Source organism: Microtus pennsylvanicus, chromosome 13 (genome assembly GCF_037038515.1).
Source record: "Microtus pennsylvanicus isolate mMicPen1 chromosome 13, mMicPen1.hap1, whole genome shotgun sequence".
NCBI classification, from domain to species: Eukaryota; Metazoa; Chordata; class Mammalia; order Rodentia; family Cricetidae; genus Microtus; species Microtus pennsylvanicus.
The window spans coordinates 57,348,645-57,366,331 of record NC_134591.1 but is presented as its reverse complement, the minus strand read 5'-3'; the positions used below and the strand labels follow the sequence as shown (position 1 = coordinate 57,366,331).

Sequence of the window (17,687 nt, the reverse complement as noted above, 5' to 3'; positions counted from 1 at the left end):
AGAGATGGGAACCAAGCAGGCCAGGTCTGTGTTGTGCTTGCTGGGACTTCCAGCAGGCTGCAGGAACCGGTTTCCTCATTGACCCGGGGGGCATCACCACAAGATGAGTTGTGGAGGCAGTAGGGTCAGAGCTCCGAGGGTTCTCGGCAAACACCACCTTGAGCTTGGCCTCCATGGGGTTTGCAGAAGCTGGAGCTGGCAGAGCCTTGGCCTTTTCAGGAACTCAGAAAACCTGGGTGTCCTCATCAGCCTTAGGCGTACAGCTGGGCAGACTGAGAATTTCCCAGGGAGAGAATCCCGGGCTGCTCTGTGACGTCAGAAGCCAAGCTGTGTGTGTCTTCATTACAGGAAGCCCACTACCCCCATGAGACAGTTTACTGACTCTTCAAATAGAACGAGAAATAAGAAGGCTAGTACTGGCTGGCACTCACCTGTCTCAATCCTGCAGGGACCTCTCAGGCCAGGCCTGCTTCCCACTTACTATAGACCCGAGACTTTTTTTAAAATTACATGTGTCATGCATATGCGGAGGTCAGAAGATGATTTGTGGGAGTCAGTTCTCTCTGGCCACCATGTGGGTCCTGGGGGTTAAACTTGGGTAGACTTGGTGACAAAGGCCTTTACTGGTTGAACCATCTCACCAGCCTGAAGCTAGAGATTTACAGACAGTCACTCTTGCCTTCATGGCTTCGAGTTCCTGTCCTTTTCATATGTGTCTCTCTGTGTGTATGTATGAGTGTGTGTTCATGGAAGTGTGCATGTGTGTGAAGCTGCACATTCACACATGTGTGTGCAGGCACACACGCACAGATGCATGTGTGTGGAACATCAGAGAACACAGATTTCCAGGGTCATCCTAAGGAATATCATCGCCTGCTTGGAGACGGGTTTTCTCCAGGGTCTCTCGCTGTCCTCAAACTCCGTAAGGAAAATAGGCTGCCTGGCCAGTGCATTCAGTGACTCCCCTGTCTCCACTTTCTCAGCCCTGGGATGTTCATACGGGGTTATGGGAATCAAGCACAGATCCTCGTGCTTGCCAGGCAAACATTTTATCAGCTGCTCCATCCACCTCCTCAGGTACTCAGTCTCCAAAGCTGTGTAATGGGGGCATCGTGCACTGTGCCCATTCCCCTGGGGTGGCAGAAATTGGTGAGAAGAAAGCACTACCTGTTAGCTGGAAGGAGTCTACAGGAGGCTTAGTCCTTCCTCCCAAGGCTCTCTGTCCAGTCTCAGCTGCAAAACAACTCACAGGGAAACCTGCCCTTTGCCTGATGAGCCAGGCTGTTAGACCGCTGGCCCTCCCCAGCCCCAGGGAGATTGATGCTTGAACTGACGGATCACTCCAATGTATTAGGTAGATAAAGAAATTGATTATTCCATAAATCATTGTCTCCATGAAAAAAGGCCCAATTTTTTAAAAAAGAAAATATTATAAATCTGTCCAAAGCCCTGTGAGGGAAAGTGTGTAGTCATTTTAGTTTAATTGTCTGAGAGCTTCTTTGCCGCAGCCCCAGAAGGAGAAGCCCTGGAAACGAATGAGCCTCGAGCTAGAGGTCTCTATGCCCTAAGGAGAGGCGGAGAGGCAGGTCATGCCCCGGAACCGAGAGCTTTACCCTGAAGCAGCAGGAAGAATCTGGACTAGCTGGAAATAAAGGAGAATCACATCTCTTAGACACTCAGAAAGTGCATTCTGGGGGCTGGAGAGACAGCTCAGTGGGCAAAATGTTTGTGGCACAGCATGAAGACCCGAGTTCAGCTTCCCAGCACCTCTGTAAAAGCCAGACATGGCTGTGAACATCTGTAACTCCAATGCTGGAGGGTAGAGACAAGCAAATCCCAAGGTCCTGCTGGCCAGCCAGTCTAGCCAAACTGTGCACTCCGGGTTCAGTGAGGGACCTTATGCAAAACCCAATGTGGAGGAGTAATTGAAGCTACCCAAGCACTCTTGCATGGGTCACCCATGCATGTGCCTGAGCGCTCTCTCTCTCTAAAGGCAGAACCAAAATGAACCCTGGAGGGGAAGGTGAAGCATGACTGTTCCTGGGAGAAAACAAACTGAAACATTTGTCTGGTAGAGGAAAGGTACGCCAGGAGGGCAGAAGAGTGGTTGGAGAAGATGGGCGTCCCTCCCATGCCTGTGGTATGTTATGGGTGCAGCTCAGCTCTGAGCATCTCTGAACTCCGTTACTTCACCCCAGGATGCAGGAAAACAAGGATGCTCCAAGCACAGGGCTGGACACACTTCAGTGTGAGGGACCCTGGTGTTTTTTTTTTATCACTACCTGGATCCACAGGGAGGACCCTTAGAAGCTCCCTAGTTCAGAATGCAGCTGCACCCTGCCCCTGTGGTTCCGGGTCCTGTGTACTCTGAGACACAGAGTGGGCACTCCACTAATGTTTGCTGAATCAATGAGTCAGCCCAGAATCCACGTGAAAAAGACAGGAAATAAACACAAAATTACAAACAGCGTAAAAATAGCCACATTTCCAAAGCAGCTTTTCTCCTGCTTCTGCTTTCTTAAGGGAAGAAAAAAAAATCCCCAATCCCTTCATGCTGACATGTCTCAAACCAGGGCCTCAAAATCAGCTCTAATTAAAGCTGCCATAGCCCACTCTCCCACTGCACGCTCTAGGTCCTGCTACCTGCTATAAGCTTCTGGGACCATCTTTCTTCTGAAGTCCCAAGAACCCAAATGGCAATTCTTCCATTGTTTTGACATGTGTGGTTGTCTTTGTCTCCTTGGTTTTTGATGCAAGTACTCCCAGCCAATTCTCAGTTCGCCTGGTGATGGACAAAAGCTACCCCATCCTCTGACCTCTGAGACGTGTGACCCTCTCTCCTGATTGGATCTTCCTGTCTTGGAGATGCCTCTGTCCCCCTCCCACCCCCATCACTAGGCTTCTCTGACACATCCAGGTGACAACGCACCTGGAGCCGGAGCCGGGGCTCTTTGAGGGAACACCACAAAGCTGTGACACATTGGTTTCCCATCACCTGAATGAATAGTAATTTTATTTATTAGCAGAAAATAAGGTTCTATTACAGGTGTACAGGGCTCCACAGCTCAGGAAACAATAACACAGAAAACACATTTAAGAAATCACATTTAGCGGGATGAAACTGCATTACAGAAGCCCACTTACCAAATGCAATGTGAAAGATGACGCCGGCAGGCCAAGCAGAGACTCGTGGTTATCAGGTGTGTTATCTGACAGGCGGATGCTCATGCATTTTGTCATCTGCTACTGCTCCCTAGCAGACAAGCCGTACACGGCACCAAAGATTTAAGAACAGTTTATGTGGAAGGGAAGAAAAGGGAGAAATTCTACCCAGAGGCTTCCCCTTCCTTAACCATGTGTTACTTGACTCAAATGAAATTCCTGGTGTTTCTTCACCAACTGTGGGCTTCTTAGAGACTGCTTCCCTGTATGTGACTACCAGAGCCTTGGGGGACCTACACTGGAAGGCAGAACACCTGTTTAGTGTGACCTTAACCGCACCAGGACTAGAAAGAAGAGTCACAGAGCAAGCAAAACAGCCGGTCCTAGCCCAGAAACTGGCTGCTCTCCGTGGTGCTGAACGTGGTGGCCACTCCAGGGCAACCACCCACGCCCACCCCCGCCTCTGAGCCAGCAGGGCTATTATCTGGGAGCTTTTATAAACACATACAGACCCAATCTGCATTCTCTCTCTGTGGAAAGATATTTCAGAGGCGTTTTTTCCACACTGGACAATTCTAGTCTGTGTAGATCTCTAAAGACTGCTCGTCTAGTCAAGCAGAGCTGCTTGTGCCAGTAGCCAGAGCTACTCACGTAGCTGATGCAGGGGGATCACTTGAACTCAGGAGTTCAGGACCAGCCTGGGTAGCAGGCTGAAATTCTGTCTCTAGTAATAAAAAAACCCTATAAAGTTCAAAGTGATATGTGTGTGCACACATGCGTGCACGTGTGTATGAGCACGTGCTCGTGCATGTGTTAAGAGATCAGGGCCAGAAGTCCATGCTTTAGCTTCATTTTCCCCTATGGCTCACCAAAAAACATAGAACCGGTTATTTTTCTTGTGACCTCAGTATCCTGTAACAAATGACAGCTATACCCATAAGGTCCCCAACACTGGCGATGGCCACACTGGTGCTCTGATTCGTCTATGGACTCTGATAACATCGAACACTATGACCTGGTCTCCTCCCACATGAGAAAGGATCTCCCCGATTCCGGAGAAAAACCCAGGCTCTACTTCTCTTATAATAAGTCAGGGACTCAATCTTCCTGTTAGAGGCTCCCCCAAGCCTCCCTCCCCAGGGATCAGCTGTAATTCAGTTTAACCTGAGAGTTTACCCCATATTTTATTTACTGATTCGATGTTACGAGACAGGTAAAATAGACGGCTGTCACCTCTATTAAACTGGAGTAAAAATGGCCTTGTCAGCAACAGGCTCTTGCTGCTCATGAAGTGTCACCTGATTCCCTCCAGAAGGACATGAGGAAATGGAAGTACCTGGCTTCAGTAGGGGGCTGTCCCCCTCTGCTATGTCCCTAAGGGCATGGCGAGGGCTACTTCACGATCTCATATCACTCTCCGTTACACTACAGAGGTGGACAGGCCGTACAGATACTCGGGAAATGTGAGGACCACAGTCCTCAGTTTCCCCAGGAACCCAAAGGGAAGACTGCTGTCACTCATCCGGCTTTGGACAAAGAACAGCTACCAAGCCCCAACCTGGTCATCTAGCTCGACAGAATCAATGCTCCTTGAAGCATCTCTGGCAAGTATATAGCACATGCACACGCATACATGCACTTCGAGCACCCAGACGGGATGTGCAGATCTCCACGTCACACCCCAGCTGTCATGTCAATCCGCTATCTACACTGCCCAGCAGGATCCAGACAGGTGGCAAAGAGAGGAAGAAGGGGTAGCTGATCTATGACTGGAGGAGGCACAAATGGCTCAGCCACAGCTCTTGTTAAGGACAACGTGGTACAAGTTCATATCCTTAGAGCAGTCTCCAAGAGAACATCAGAAATGTTGAGGAACAAGGGACAAGGAGAGGGGTGAGGTCAGAAAAGCAGAAGGGTCATGACTGCATCCTCAGCCTCCTCAGGAAGGGGACAGCTGTGTCTCTCAGGAGGAGAGCTATCAAGATATGAAGCAAGAATGGAATGCCCTCTTGGGGACTTGGAAAGGAAGGGCTCACTGCCCCCACCACTCCAGTGTAACCCAGTAGATTAGATGGGAAAGGTCTTGGCAAAGAAGAGGCCTTCTGTGTGTTGGGAGACTACCAGAGGCCTTGACTTCAGAGAAAAAAAAATGCAGGTTCAGAAAATCCTCATGGATGAGACAGAAACGGTGCTGAACTGAATGGCAGGGCAGTTAGGTGACCTTCTGTCCATATGACCATAGTCGTGGATATATTTGTTTGATTGGCAAGTGTCTACTCATTGTCGATGATGAGTCAAGCACAGACTGTGCAGGACACAGAGTCCAGCAGAGGGCAAGCACAGTGAGCTCCATGCTGTCCCCGTGTTTATTGCTACGGTGACTGAGAACAATACACTGAGCATTATACCCAGGGCAGGGAAGGGGGGAAGATGTGCAGAAGGCAGTGGAGATCAGAAACGCTTCCTGGAGGAGAAGATGTGTTTGCTGAGAAGTGAGTATGAGCAGTTGTCCAGACAGAAAAGCAGGGCAGAAGTCAGGGGTGAGAGTGGAGAAGCAGAGCCTTCAGGAGGCCTTAAACATTTGGTAGAGAAGAACAGAAGATGGGAGAAGATGATGGGCTGAGCCTGAGTCCAGAGACTGTGGCCGCTGCCACGGAGAACGCAGAGGCCTAAAGATTGAGGTGACTTAGGGTGGGAGAATCCAAGGTCATGTGATGAATCTAGCAGGTACTGACGTCGGCCATGTCCTGTATCAAAACAGACATGGCTGTAAGAAAGACCTGTCCAGCCCAGGCTCTGATGGCACGAGGCATGCTAGACAACATAACAGGCAGTCCCCAAAGCTTTGCTGCTGAACAGGGCTTCCCAGCTCCAGGCCATAGCCACTTCATCTCTACAGTCGCCAGGAAGGAAACCACAGAGGACGGGAACGGTGACATTCATTCCCACTTTCTGAGATGGAGCTGTGGCAACAGGCCTAGGTGGTCCACCGACTGTGAATAAGAAAAAGAAAATACTACCCAAAGATGCAATGACTGAACTCCCTGGAGATATGCGACAGGCCCTGCCTTGAGGTGTTGAATGTCACTGTCACCAAGAGGATGAGAGAAGTTATAGGCTGGCAGTGACTCTTGTGGCAAAGACCTCAGAAACTGGGTGGTGGTGGCACACGCCTTTAATTCCAGCACTCTGGAGGCAGAGATAGCTGTATCTCTGAGTTTGTGGCCAGCCTGGGCTACATAGTAAGTTCTAGGCCAGCCAAGGATACATGGTGAAACATTGTATCAAAAGAAACAAACAAACAAACAAAAAAAAGACTTCATATCTTAGGATACCACCAGCTTGGCACAGTCAATAAAGAGAAATAGCTGTTTAAACGCAAAATGTAACCAGGGGTTGCCTTATTAGAGACCAAGGCTAAGATCCAGGAAGATGGGGCCTTACCAGTTTCAATAAATAAGCAGTGTCAAGGAAGGCAAGGTGCTCGTGGAGCTGGGCATCTTTGGAACGAAGGAAATCCTTTATATTTGTCAGGGTAGAGAAGTGGGCCCACCTGGACCAGTGTCCAGGTGATCTAACAGCAAGAGCAATGGAGAGCAGCTACATAGAGTGCTCACACAGGGAATTCTAAGTGCTTCCTATGCGTTAACTCGCCCAGTCTTCACCAAACTCCAGGAGACAGATATGATCACTGTGAGTAGCATTTTGAGATAGTTAACTGCTCAAGACTGCACAAATGGGAAGTTACAAAGACAGGCTTTGAAGTTAGTGTGTTGGAATCCAGAACCTGCCAACTTATCCACAATGCTCAATAAAAAAAAAAAAAAGGTTTTGTGTTTCTCACCCACCCCACCCCACCTTATGCCAAGCCTGCTGGTTCTCACAAAATCCCTTGAGGAGAAAGCTACTGGTTCCGATTCCACAGGTGAGGGAATCTACACCGTGAGAAGTGATTTACCCAAATTCACATAGCCAGGAAGGAAGGGATTTTAAGCTCTGATAGCTGGATGCTAGAGTTCACATTCCCAAGATAGGAGTCCTATTGGCTTCTCAGAACTGCCAGCAGATGTATTTTCCCCTTCCAAGTTGGGTATCTGCAGCCAACACTGAACTAAAGAAGGGGTGGGACCTAAAAGCTGCAAGCTCCCTAGACTGGTGCTACTTAGCTAGAGGCTGGCTACAGGGCGATAGATCCTCCACCATGTTGTAACAATGGTCTCTCAAAAGGTGGCACCCAAAGTGGATATGATAGCTCTCTATCATCCTAGCACTCCAGAGACTGACGCAAAAGGATGGCAGAGAATTTGACATCTGCCTGGGCTGCAAAGTGAGACACTGACTCAAAGCAAGTAAGCAAGCAAACAAGCAAACAAAGGAAGTGGGGAGAGGGGAGGGGAGGGAGGGAGGAAGGAAGGAAGGAAGGAAGGAAGGAAGGAAGGAAGGAAGGAAGGAAGGAAGGAAGGAAGGAAAAGCGCATAATCTCAGGCCAGCAGCGCTCACTTTATCAGGGAACCCTTAACAAACGCAAACCCATAAGCTTCACCCTAGATTAGGTGAGTTGCAACCCTCTGGGGCTTGGGTCCTGGCAGTAAGTGTCTGAAGGAGTTTTCCATGATTCTGAGGAACGCTAATATTGGAGAACCAGGACCCCAGCATGACTCCTGGAGTTCTCTGCAGCCTGAATTCTGTGATTCTTCACTGAAGACAGGAAGTAAGATGCTTGGAGCCCTGGGAAGTCCTTGGCTTCCCGCTCCCGCTTTTCCGCCCAATTGGGCAGCTCTTTGGAATAGCGCATTCAGTTCTGCAAAGCAGAGGCAGGGAGGCTTTGCAGAGTTCCCTGGCGTTGCCATATTTAAAGAGCTCGTTCCTGCAGCTTTTTTTTTTTTCTGAGAACTCTATAAAACCCCTTCCACCAGCAGCCTGTCTGCATCGCCTCTTGAATAGCAGGAGGCTTAATTGTCTCCTATGGACTGGAACCCTCTTGACAACAAACAGGAATCTTCGCTCCTTTTCTCTGTCTGCAGTCCTTCACCATCACTGAGCACAGCACCAAAGGATCTGGAGTGGAGGCTCAACACTCCCCCCGTTCCCACCCGGTTCATTATCTCCAATCCTTGCATCACCACGGGGACAGCCAGGGGCTCCCCTTCCCAACTTTTGCAGGGGCCTTCATTACCTTGGCATCTCCCCCAAAGAGCCAGCAATCTCTGTCCCTCTGACCTAGCCACAGACCATCTCCCATCCCCACTGACCTGTCCAATAAACAAACATTGAACACTCACTCTATTCAAGAAGGGTGGGCTAACCAGAATTCCCCAGACGACTTCCTCAAGAGCATCCCACTCCCATCCCCTGAGTCTTCCCAGCTCTGAACACATGCTTTTAAAAAGCATTTCAATTAAATGCTGCAAATGCAAATGCAACGCCCCAGGCTGCAGGTGTGTGATAAATAATGGTCCAGGAGTGTCCTAGGAAGGGCACCTCTCTTGCTCTTGTAATTGGCACAGCGGTTTGGACTTGCCCATTCCACATTACGGTACGCTGGCATGTGTGAAACGAGCAAACGCCACACGGAGCATGAGCGCCAGAGTAAAACACAAAGCACGGAGCACAGGCTTCAGAGCCCCGTCTGATGGCAGAGACACAGCCTTCATCCGGGGGAACCCTTCCTTCTCCTTCTCAGTTATTAAACGTTAGGCGCCGTACAAAGAGCTTCACACACTCTATCGCCTTTAATCCACAAGGCATCCCTGGGAAGGCAGCCCTATAAGGCTCAACCATATGAAGTGTTTGTGGGTCAAAAACAACAGACCAAAAAGCTCACTAAATGCTACTGTTTCTCTCCTGGCCAAAGAAGAGATAGAGGTTCGGAGGGGAAGTGACTCGCCAGAGGTCATGAAGCAAGCACACATGAGGAGGCTCACACTGAAATGACAGTCAACCATGTCTCATCAAACCCAGTCACATCATTAGTTAGAGGGGCCAAGAAAGAAAAAAAAAATGGTAAGTAAGCACAGACACAGCACGTGATGCCCATGCTGGCGTCTATGTGAAAACATAAAGGAAAAAGCCTAGCTTAGCATCCATAAAATACATCCTTAGGAAACATCCATTTGGGTATGATTGGGAAAGATGGCTGTGGGCAACCTTGGGCAGACCCTTGTCTAAAGCAGGAGGCAGGGTCGCAAGCATTAGAGAAAACCAAGATCCATCCCAAGCCTAACCACAGTCAAGGTCAACAACACCCGCAAACAAGGTGTAAAGGTCAAGAGAAGCAGACGCAGGAACTTGCACTGTAAATGAGCTCTGAGGAGAAGGAAATGCCAGCAGGAGGGGAGGCAGGTAGAGGAGAGGCAGCCCGGACTCCAGAGGCAATTCCAAAGAGACACAAAGTCAGGTGGGGGAAGGGTGCAGGCACAGTAGGTTTTGAGGCCTAGCTGCTGTAAAAATGTGTTAAAAGGGGAAGAAAAACAAAAATCAAACAGCCTGTTGCCCTCACCTCCAGCTCCCTGGCCCCTCCCCCAGCCTCACCCCTCCAAGCCCCATTGGTTAGAGCTGTGTCTCACAGTTCTGCCTCTCAAAATCCAAAAACTATAAAAACCAGAAGCTCACCCAGATGGGCAGAGCCTGGATTTAAGGAGGCACTCACCGCTGCATCATCGAGGTAAGCTCAAGGTCCTCATCTTTTGAAAGCTTCCTTAAATCCTGACACCCTGGGAGTTTCAACCCCGGCCCAGTCTCTGAAAGGTCTCTGACTACCAGAATAACAGCAAAGAACTAATGTTGGTCTTTGGAGCCACTTAAGCTTTTTTTGGAAAGACATCACAACTATCTGACTCTGGGAGAACGGCATTTTATATCTCCCCGCTTTGCAGACAGGGAAACTGGACAATATACGACATGCAGACCCCTCCGTCCGAGCCAGTCCTAAATGTGTCCCTGCTGCAGTGAGCAACGGAGACAGCTCCATTTACTAGCGGAGTGGCAGCTGCTGACAGCAACCGCCATGCCCTGTACGCTGCCCACCAGTCTCGCTTCCAAACCAGATAGACTCCATTTAGAAGATAGGCATGTGACTCTTGCTTAAAAATAGAGCGACATAAAAACTATCGGTAGCCTGCAAAGGATGATGGGGAGCAGAGGGAACGAGACCAGGGTAGGAAAAGGGCGGCGAGACAGGGAAGAAAGAACAAAGAGAAGCCCACCCACCACATAGTTTCTTTTGCCAGCTCAAGGGTGATGGAGAATGGAGGTGAGATACACACAGGGCCCTTGCGGCTCAAAGCTTTGACAGTATCTTTGAGGGTATCCTGCGAAACTCCAAGCAGAGGGGTTTCTGCGGGTAGACTGGCCTCTCCCATGGAAGAATCCAGCCTTTCTCTGCGGCTTGAACTAAAGCCCTGGACCATCAAGAAGCCAAGGCTAGGTGGGGTACAGAAAAAAACAAAGGAGTGTGTGTCTTCCTGGATATCCACCCCTTTCCACAGAAGGAAGCAATCTACCCTACGGCTAATCAGCAAGGCCAGCCTGACGCTACACATGAGCCCTGACAGGACTAAACCGTGGTGCAGAAACCATCCTGGACCAGGGAGAGCCCTAGAACCACCCTGCAAGGGCTTCCTTGCTCAGCTTCCAGAACCATGGGCATGAAACCTGCATTTCGCCCCTTTATAGATTGCTGTGATCTTCAAACTACATAGCCAGATCCAAGCACCAGATCTGGAAGCAGACTGCAGTTCAAATCCTGGGTCTACCAAGCACTAGCATGGGCTCCTGGGGAAGTGAGTTCCCCTCGCTTAGTTCCTTTGTCTGCAAAAATAAAAAATAAAACGGGGGGGGGGCACCAGCAACACTGTAGATGCTCAATCAGATAATGGAGAAAAACGCGGCAGCTACATTTATTGAACACTTACTATCTCTCTGCTACTTGTCATTGTTTGGAAAGTGTTCCAAACAGCCTGGCAGCTATTAAGTGCCCAATAAACTATGGCCATGGTATTGCTGGTGTTTTATTATTTTGATTATGCTCCAGACTCAGTAGGGGCCCCAGGCAGGAGACTCGGGTGGCCGTCTGAGCACAGACACACTGCCCTCTGGTGCTGCTGCCGAGGAATCAGCACAGGGAAGAAAAGCGCTCCAGGAAGCAAGGCCAAGGTGCCAGCTCTTGTCTGACCTTCTGGGGGACTCTACCTACTTGGGGCTCCTACCCCACCACTTTAGCCTGTGGAGGACATGCCAGGGGCTGCTGGCTGCAGGCTCTAGAGGAGGGCCTTATTCTTGGACGTCAGTCCTCTCTGTTGCCAGACAGGGCCTGGAGACCTCTATCCCCTACCCACTTGCCTCTAGAAGGTCCTGAGGAAGGATGAGAGGGCTCAGGCTGCAGCTGCAGGAGGGGGAAGGGGTGGCCGACTGTGAGAGGATGGGGAGGCCTTGCCTCCGTGCATTAGAGACAGACCTAGTTAAGAAGCATGAATCTCGTCCTCCAAGACTACCGGAAGCCTGCAGCCTTCCTTCCATAGGCCTTGCCTGCTGAGCGAGGAAGGGTAGCTCTAACACCTACAGGCTCACCTGAGCCTTCTGTCTCTGCAGGGTACTCTACTTCCCAGTGCTAGAACAAGGTGCCTGTGTGGACATGGGGGCTCCCAGGGAGGGAGTCATGGAGGATGCTGAAGGGAGCCAAGCACTCCTGCATTTCTGTAGGGGTTCAGAACAGAGATCAACCTCTTTAAAACAGCACTATTGGGCAAGACTTCTAAACTCAACCCATCAGGCGCAGCCACAGGGGGATGCCCATGACCTCGGAAAAGCTTAAACAGGCCTGGCCACCCCACTCCACATCCTACAAGCCCCAGGTCATCCGGCCGGCCTTCAAAAGACAGCTCAGCGCAGTGGGAGCATCGAGGAGAAATTAAACTCCAGCTGGAGAAAGGAGGAAGCCCGAGCTGACAGGAGCAGCTGGGCTGAAAAGTGAGCAGGAATTCCTCAAGTTAATGCTTTCTAAGGCCCCTCGGGCCACTCCCAGGTTTTGTCTGAAGCTATTTACTTCTGGGGGGAAAACCCTATTGATCTTCATTCAGCGGCTGTCTGTTCCTACAAGGCGCAACGTCTCCGCACGTCGCCAGTCACGAGAATCCCTCATTGTTTTACATGCGGTGACTCTCAAACTCAAGGGGCGAGTGTTCAGGACAATTTGGACGATCTGATCAGAGGAGTGGCACGTGGGAGAGGGGTTTTATTCCCCTGAGAAGGGTGGATGGATCCCTGTACATTCAGAAACGGCTTAGCGCTGCCCTGTCTGCAGACGCTCCAAGAACGCAGAGCTAGGTGTGCCCTTCCCTCCCATCCCGCCCCCCCCCCCTTACTCCTGTTTTATGTCACTGCAGTCATTTGGCTTTGAACTTCCCCAGTGGCTGGCCAGAGTTCACTACCAGCCACCAGGCTCCTCGTCACAAGGAAGACTCGCCAGGTTTCCCAAGCTGCTGCCACCACTGCCGGGTTCCTTTTTCAAATTCCAAGCAGCCCTGATCCTATCGTATATCTGTAGTCCTAGGGAAGATATAACCAGGAACCCTACAAGGACGATAACCGTTTCCCGCTGGCCTGTTCTAAAGGGAACTTGACACCACCATTTCTGTCCGTCACATGTGCCCATTTGGGGAAACTGAGCAGCCGAGTCGGAAGAATAGGATTGTATCAAAGTCATCCAGTTCACTAGGAGCAAAAAGAACAGAAAATCCAAGTCGCTAGCTTCTAGGTCTGTCACCTTCCTCTTCAACTTCTAGGTTATGAACCTGTAAATCCAAGTCTCCACAGAAGGTCACTAAAGCTCACTGGGCTGAGAAGACCCTGCATTTAATTGCCTATCCTAAGTTAAGACCAGGATCCATTCAAACAACAATAACGATGACAACAACAATAATAAAACGCAGACCAATCTGCCTCACAAGCCTTCAATGGCAGCCCTTGATAATCATATACAGAATACATCTTCCACATATTCATATAAAATAATCAATGATCATTTCCCCCCGCAGACTACAATCCAATTACTCTCTCTCCCTCACTCTCTCTCCCTCACTCTCCTTTGTTACTCGCAAACCATCCAAGCAATCAATGCCTTGACCTCTTCCTCTGATAGACACAATTACAAAAAGACAGAGCAATGCAATTCATCTATTCAAGACGGATTGTTTGAACACTCAGTCACACTGCTGAGCTATCCATCTCCTTGTCTAAGAAGGAATTTCAGCCCCCAAAAGAGGCACAAAGAGAAGGGGCGGGTACCATACTCCCCAGGCCAGAGAGCCCATCTTGCACCTGCAGGTAAACCCTCTCTAGTCCCGTGTGCTCAGCGACGCCTGGCTGCTGGAGAAGGGATTCGGGCTCCAAGCTCCAGTAGTTCTGGCAGAAGCACCCAGCATGCTTCAGAGGAGGCCAATTTCCAGGGCCTCAATCCCTGCAACCCCAGCCAAGAGGCCTCAGATCCCAGAGATGGGAAATGAGAGATGGCATCCAGTCTAGCCAAGGCAGAATCTTTGGGTTGCAGTATGCTTCCCCCACCCCACAGTCTCTCCTGCCCTGTCTCCAGCTGGGGTTCAACCTCAAGCTCCGGAAGGACAGAAGCTCAGTTCCCAGGGTAGCTCCAAAGAATCCCTGCAAGCCTCAGAGCCTTCCCATCCTCCACCCAAAGCTGGCCCTGCTCCAGCAGTCACGTTTGGCATCAGTACAGCACCCCAGTCCTCGGGCTTGGAATCAAATAGGGAAGGGTTCTTGGATATAAATGGCCTGGGCCGACACGCTAATTAATCCTGGGGCTTAATATGAAGAAGATTAGAAGTGGGGGAGGCTCTGCCATCCTTAATTGCGCTATTACACTGTGGCCCAAGAAAGGGCCACAGGTTTGGAACGTGCTTCCCTTCAGGGCAATGAGGAGACCCTTGTACAGCTCTATGTACTGTCACAGCGACAAGGGCAGGTGAGAACCATGTACCCTGCCCATTTGTAGACCATACCTCTGAGGCTCTGTTCACCTGCACCTGTCTCCCTAGGCCTTCCATTCCTGACAGTGGGCTGGACACACACCCATCCCACTCTGTAGAGGGAAGACCAAGAAAGGCAAAACCTGCGACGCATATAAGAGGCGCACAGCACCCTTTGAGATTCCCTTTCTATCTCAAGGACACTCTACCATGAAGGTCCCCTAAAAATCACAAGAAATGAGAGCAGAAATAAAGAAAGCAGTGGCCCACTATTAAGGGACTAGTTGGAATGGTGTCCAAGCCAGTACTGGGACAGGAACAGAGATAGAGAACATTTTTGGCTATTCTGGAGAAACCTAGGCTTCAAAGGGTTAAGCTTGACTGGGAGGACTGTCCCCAGGGTCCCCTCAGGTGCCTGGCCTTCTCTGATTCCTGGTCCTGAGTCCTGGGCAGGCACTGGAAGACCTCAACGACTGTTTTCCGTCCCCATTCAGAAGCTGAGTTCAAGAGGACAGGGCTCTAGGGAGAGTAAGCGGGAGGGCTGCATCCTAGGAAAAACCTCAAGTGCAGATAACCAAGCCTTGCCCGAGTTTCCTGCATCTTCATCAAACCACTGGTCACCCCAAAGTCCGCTCTTGTAGGAGCAAGTCGGCTCCCGGTGGAGAGCCCCGGAGGAGGAGGAGGAACTGGCCCTGGCTGGGTAGAACTGCGCACCAGATGTTGGTGCCTCGCGAACCCGGGCTGGCAAGGTCTCCGGCCCGACGCAGGCGCTGGGCCCGCGGTAACCGAGGCTCCTGGGTAGCCCATCCTGGCCCAGCCCCGCGGGTCAGCTGGCCAGGGACACACACCTGCTCCCGCCCAGCCCCGAGAACTGCCGCGCAGGGTGCCTCAGGCGGTCACAACAAAGTTAAAGCCCAGAGTAAGAAATCTGCGGAGGTGAGAGAAGCGGAGAAGCCAGAGCCCCAGAAAGCCGCGCGCAGATCGCCAGCCGCCGCCAGCTGCGGAGGGATTTCGGCTAACTTTAAAAGCCGCTCACATCTCTCGGCTGCCGTCTCCCGCAGCATTGGGCGGCCTCCTGCACTTCCATTCCTTAGCCTCGGTTACCCCTGGTCGAAAGAGGCCTGGGCCTGGGGGGGGGGCGCGTTGGAGCGACGTGCAGGGGGCTTCCCCTCTTCTGCTCCGCTCCTTGGTCAGCCAGGAGCAAGGAGATCAGCTGCCCCCGTTCGGCGAATCCATCCCCTGCACTCCCTGCCCTCGTCCGTCCCCGAGCTCCGGAGAAGAGCCCATAGGGGGGCGACAAGGGGAGAGAAGTTGTCGCCTTCCCCAGGGCTCCCACTCTGCACGGAAACCCGTCCCAGAACTCGGTCTGCGGCCATCCATGCTGACAGTCGCGACGAAATTCCCCCGAGGCTCGGGGTTGAGACTGGAACCTTCGCCACACTCCACCGGGTCGCCTTCCCCGGAGCGTGCCTAGGGCCCCTTGCCCACAGCGGCCCGGTTGCTTCCTCCCCGTAAGTAAGGCCCGCGACCCGGGCTTTGGAACTTTGTCCTCTCCACCAAGAGCTCCCAGCAGACATCAGAGCCCTGCAGCCTAGAGGGAGGTTGGGACAATCTCTCGGATCATGTTCAGAGCACCCCCACTCCAATTCCCGTCCCCACCCGAGCGCGCAGAGACCCCCGGCTCCAGGGGAGCCCTTACCGATCCGGATGACGTGGGGCATCCCGCGCGAGTCTGGGATCCAGAAGGCGCACACGAGGAGCCCGGCCCAGTATTCCCAAACCAGACTCCGGAGGCGCCGCCAGGGAGCGGTCATCGTTGGGCGCCACCGAGCGTGCCCGGGGCGCGGCCGTGGCGGGCTCCCTGGGGCGGCAGCTCTAGGCGCGGGCGAGCAGCTGCCCCCGAGGCGCCGCCTGGCCCAGCCGCCCGGCTCCCGAGCGCCTCTGCGAGTAGGGGGCGCCCCGCGGCGCTGCGCACATCTTACTGGGGGGCCGCCCCGCCGGCGCCCGCCCCGCCTCGGCTGCCGCCCACGGGCCGCCTGCGAGCAAGTGCTCCTGGGCTACGCCCGGGCTCCGCTCGGACTAGGCTGCGGCGTCTCCGGTTCGTGTCGGCTCAGCTCCCGCGCGGGCTTCCCACCTGCCCCGGCTGCCGAGCGGGCTTGCACGCGTCTCCGGCCGCTCCTCCTCCAGCCGCCGCCGATGCTATCGCCCGGGCTCGCACAAAGCCCCGGAGTGGAGTTGCACGCGCGCACACACTCCCTCCCAGCCCCCTCCCCCGCGCCCTGCCTCCCGCCTCCCGCGCCGCCCGCCGCCTGCGCTCCCTCCGCGTACTCCCCCGCGCACACACGCTTCCCACTCACACTCGCCCGGGCGCACACTCGCGCGCTCACACCTGCGCAGGGGGCGGGGAAGGGGACCCTGGACTGGATTTGGGGGGGGGACGCCCAGAGGATGGAGATTCTCCTCCGCAGCTCAGACGTCCCCATCTGCCCTGCCGCCCCCAGGGCAAGGCACGGAGCCGGGGAGCTAAGCGTGGAGCGGCAGATCTGGCACCGCGAGCCGGGAGACGGCGACAGCCCAGCGGCCCTACCAGCTGGAGGAAATGCGCCCGCCGGGAGCCTCAAGACCCGAAGCCCGCCGTCTGCGGAGCTTCGCCGTTCAGCTCCCACGCGGTCGGAGCTGGCTGGACGGCAGCGGCAGGAGACCGACCTAGAGCTGGTTTCCCTCCTGATGTCCAGCCCTTGGGATAGCAGGGTTGGCCTGGGCTTGGAGGTTGGCGTATGTGGAGGGGGGTGGGGGGGATAAAATTCAGAGAACTGTCGATGCTGGGCTAAAGGGTGAGGAGCTTCGGAAACTAGCCCGAAGGAAGAGACCAGGCCAGACCCTCTGCGTGGAAGGTAGGACTTGACCACGCACCATCAGAAGGAGGGCTGCGGAGAAAGACCGCCAAAGCCTTCACTTCTGAGGGCCGCTGGAGTTGGAGCCGGCTGAAGTCTCAGTCCTCTTCCGCAACTATGCGGGAGGAACTGGAGCCCCCTCTCGGATTCCTCCTTAGAAACAATACAGAAAAACTGATTTTCCGTGGGACAGAGTAGGACTCACAAGGGAGCAAGCCAAAAGGGTTAAAAATAAATGTTGTTTATTACCAATGACAATTTTTTTTCCGAGTGGCGCTTGGTGTCGAGGGAAGAGAAGGGCTGTGGAGCGAGGCAGGAGCAGGAGGCAGCGAATTACCCAGCTAGGCGAGTTTAATGACCTTTTTGACAGAGACAAAGCGGTACCGATACAGTAGATAAATAAACGGATCTGTCACCGGGCAGCGGCTAGGCTGTGTGCGAATTTATTTTTCTCATTTAAATAATTTGATCTATTCAATCACTTCCAATCTCTCCCATTTGCCAGCTGTCTGGTAAGAGCATGGCCCCCTACATCTAAAGAGCAAATCTTTAATTTTCTTACAAATAGATAATGTGTTGCGCTCCAAACCCGCCTGTTAATTTTGCCGTCTTCCTCCCTCCCCCCCCCCCCGCCCTATCCGGGCGCAGGGAA

At 52.6% G+C, this 17,687-nt stretch overlaps 1 protein-coding gene across 1 annotated transcript in view; it reads right to left on the bottom strand.

The window, feature by feature from the left end:
- Grik3 (glutamate ionotropic receptor kainate type subunit 3) overlaps window positions 1-16,360 on the bottom strand; it is a 227,939-nt gene extending 211,579 nt beyond the window's left edge. Inside the window, exon 1 of the mRNA XM_075944795.1 lies at window positions 15,841-16,360. Within this exon, the coding sequence (XP_075800910.1) occupies window positions 15,841-15,955 (115 nt within the window). The 5' untranslated portion in view covers window positions 15,956-16,360. The remainder of the gene's footprint in view (window positions 1-15,840) is intronic.
- Between the last annotated feature and the right edge of the window lie 1,327 nt (window positions 16,361-17,687).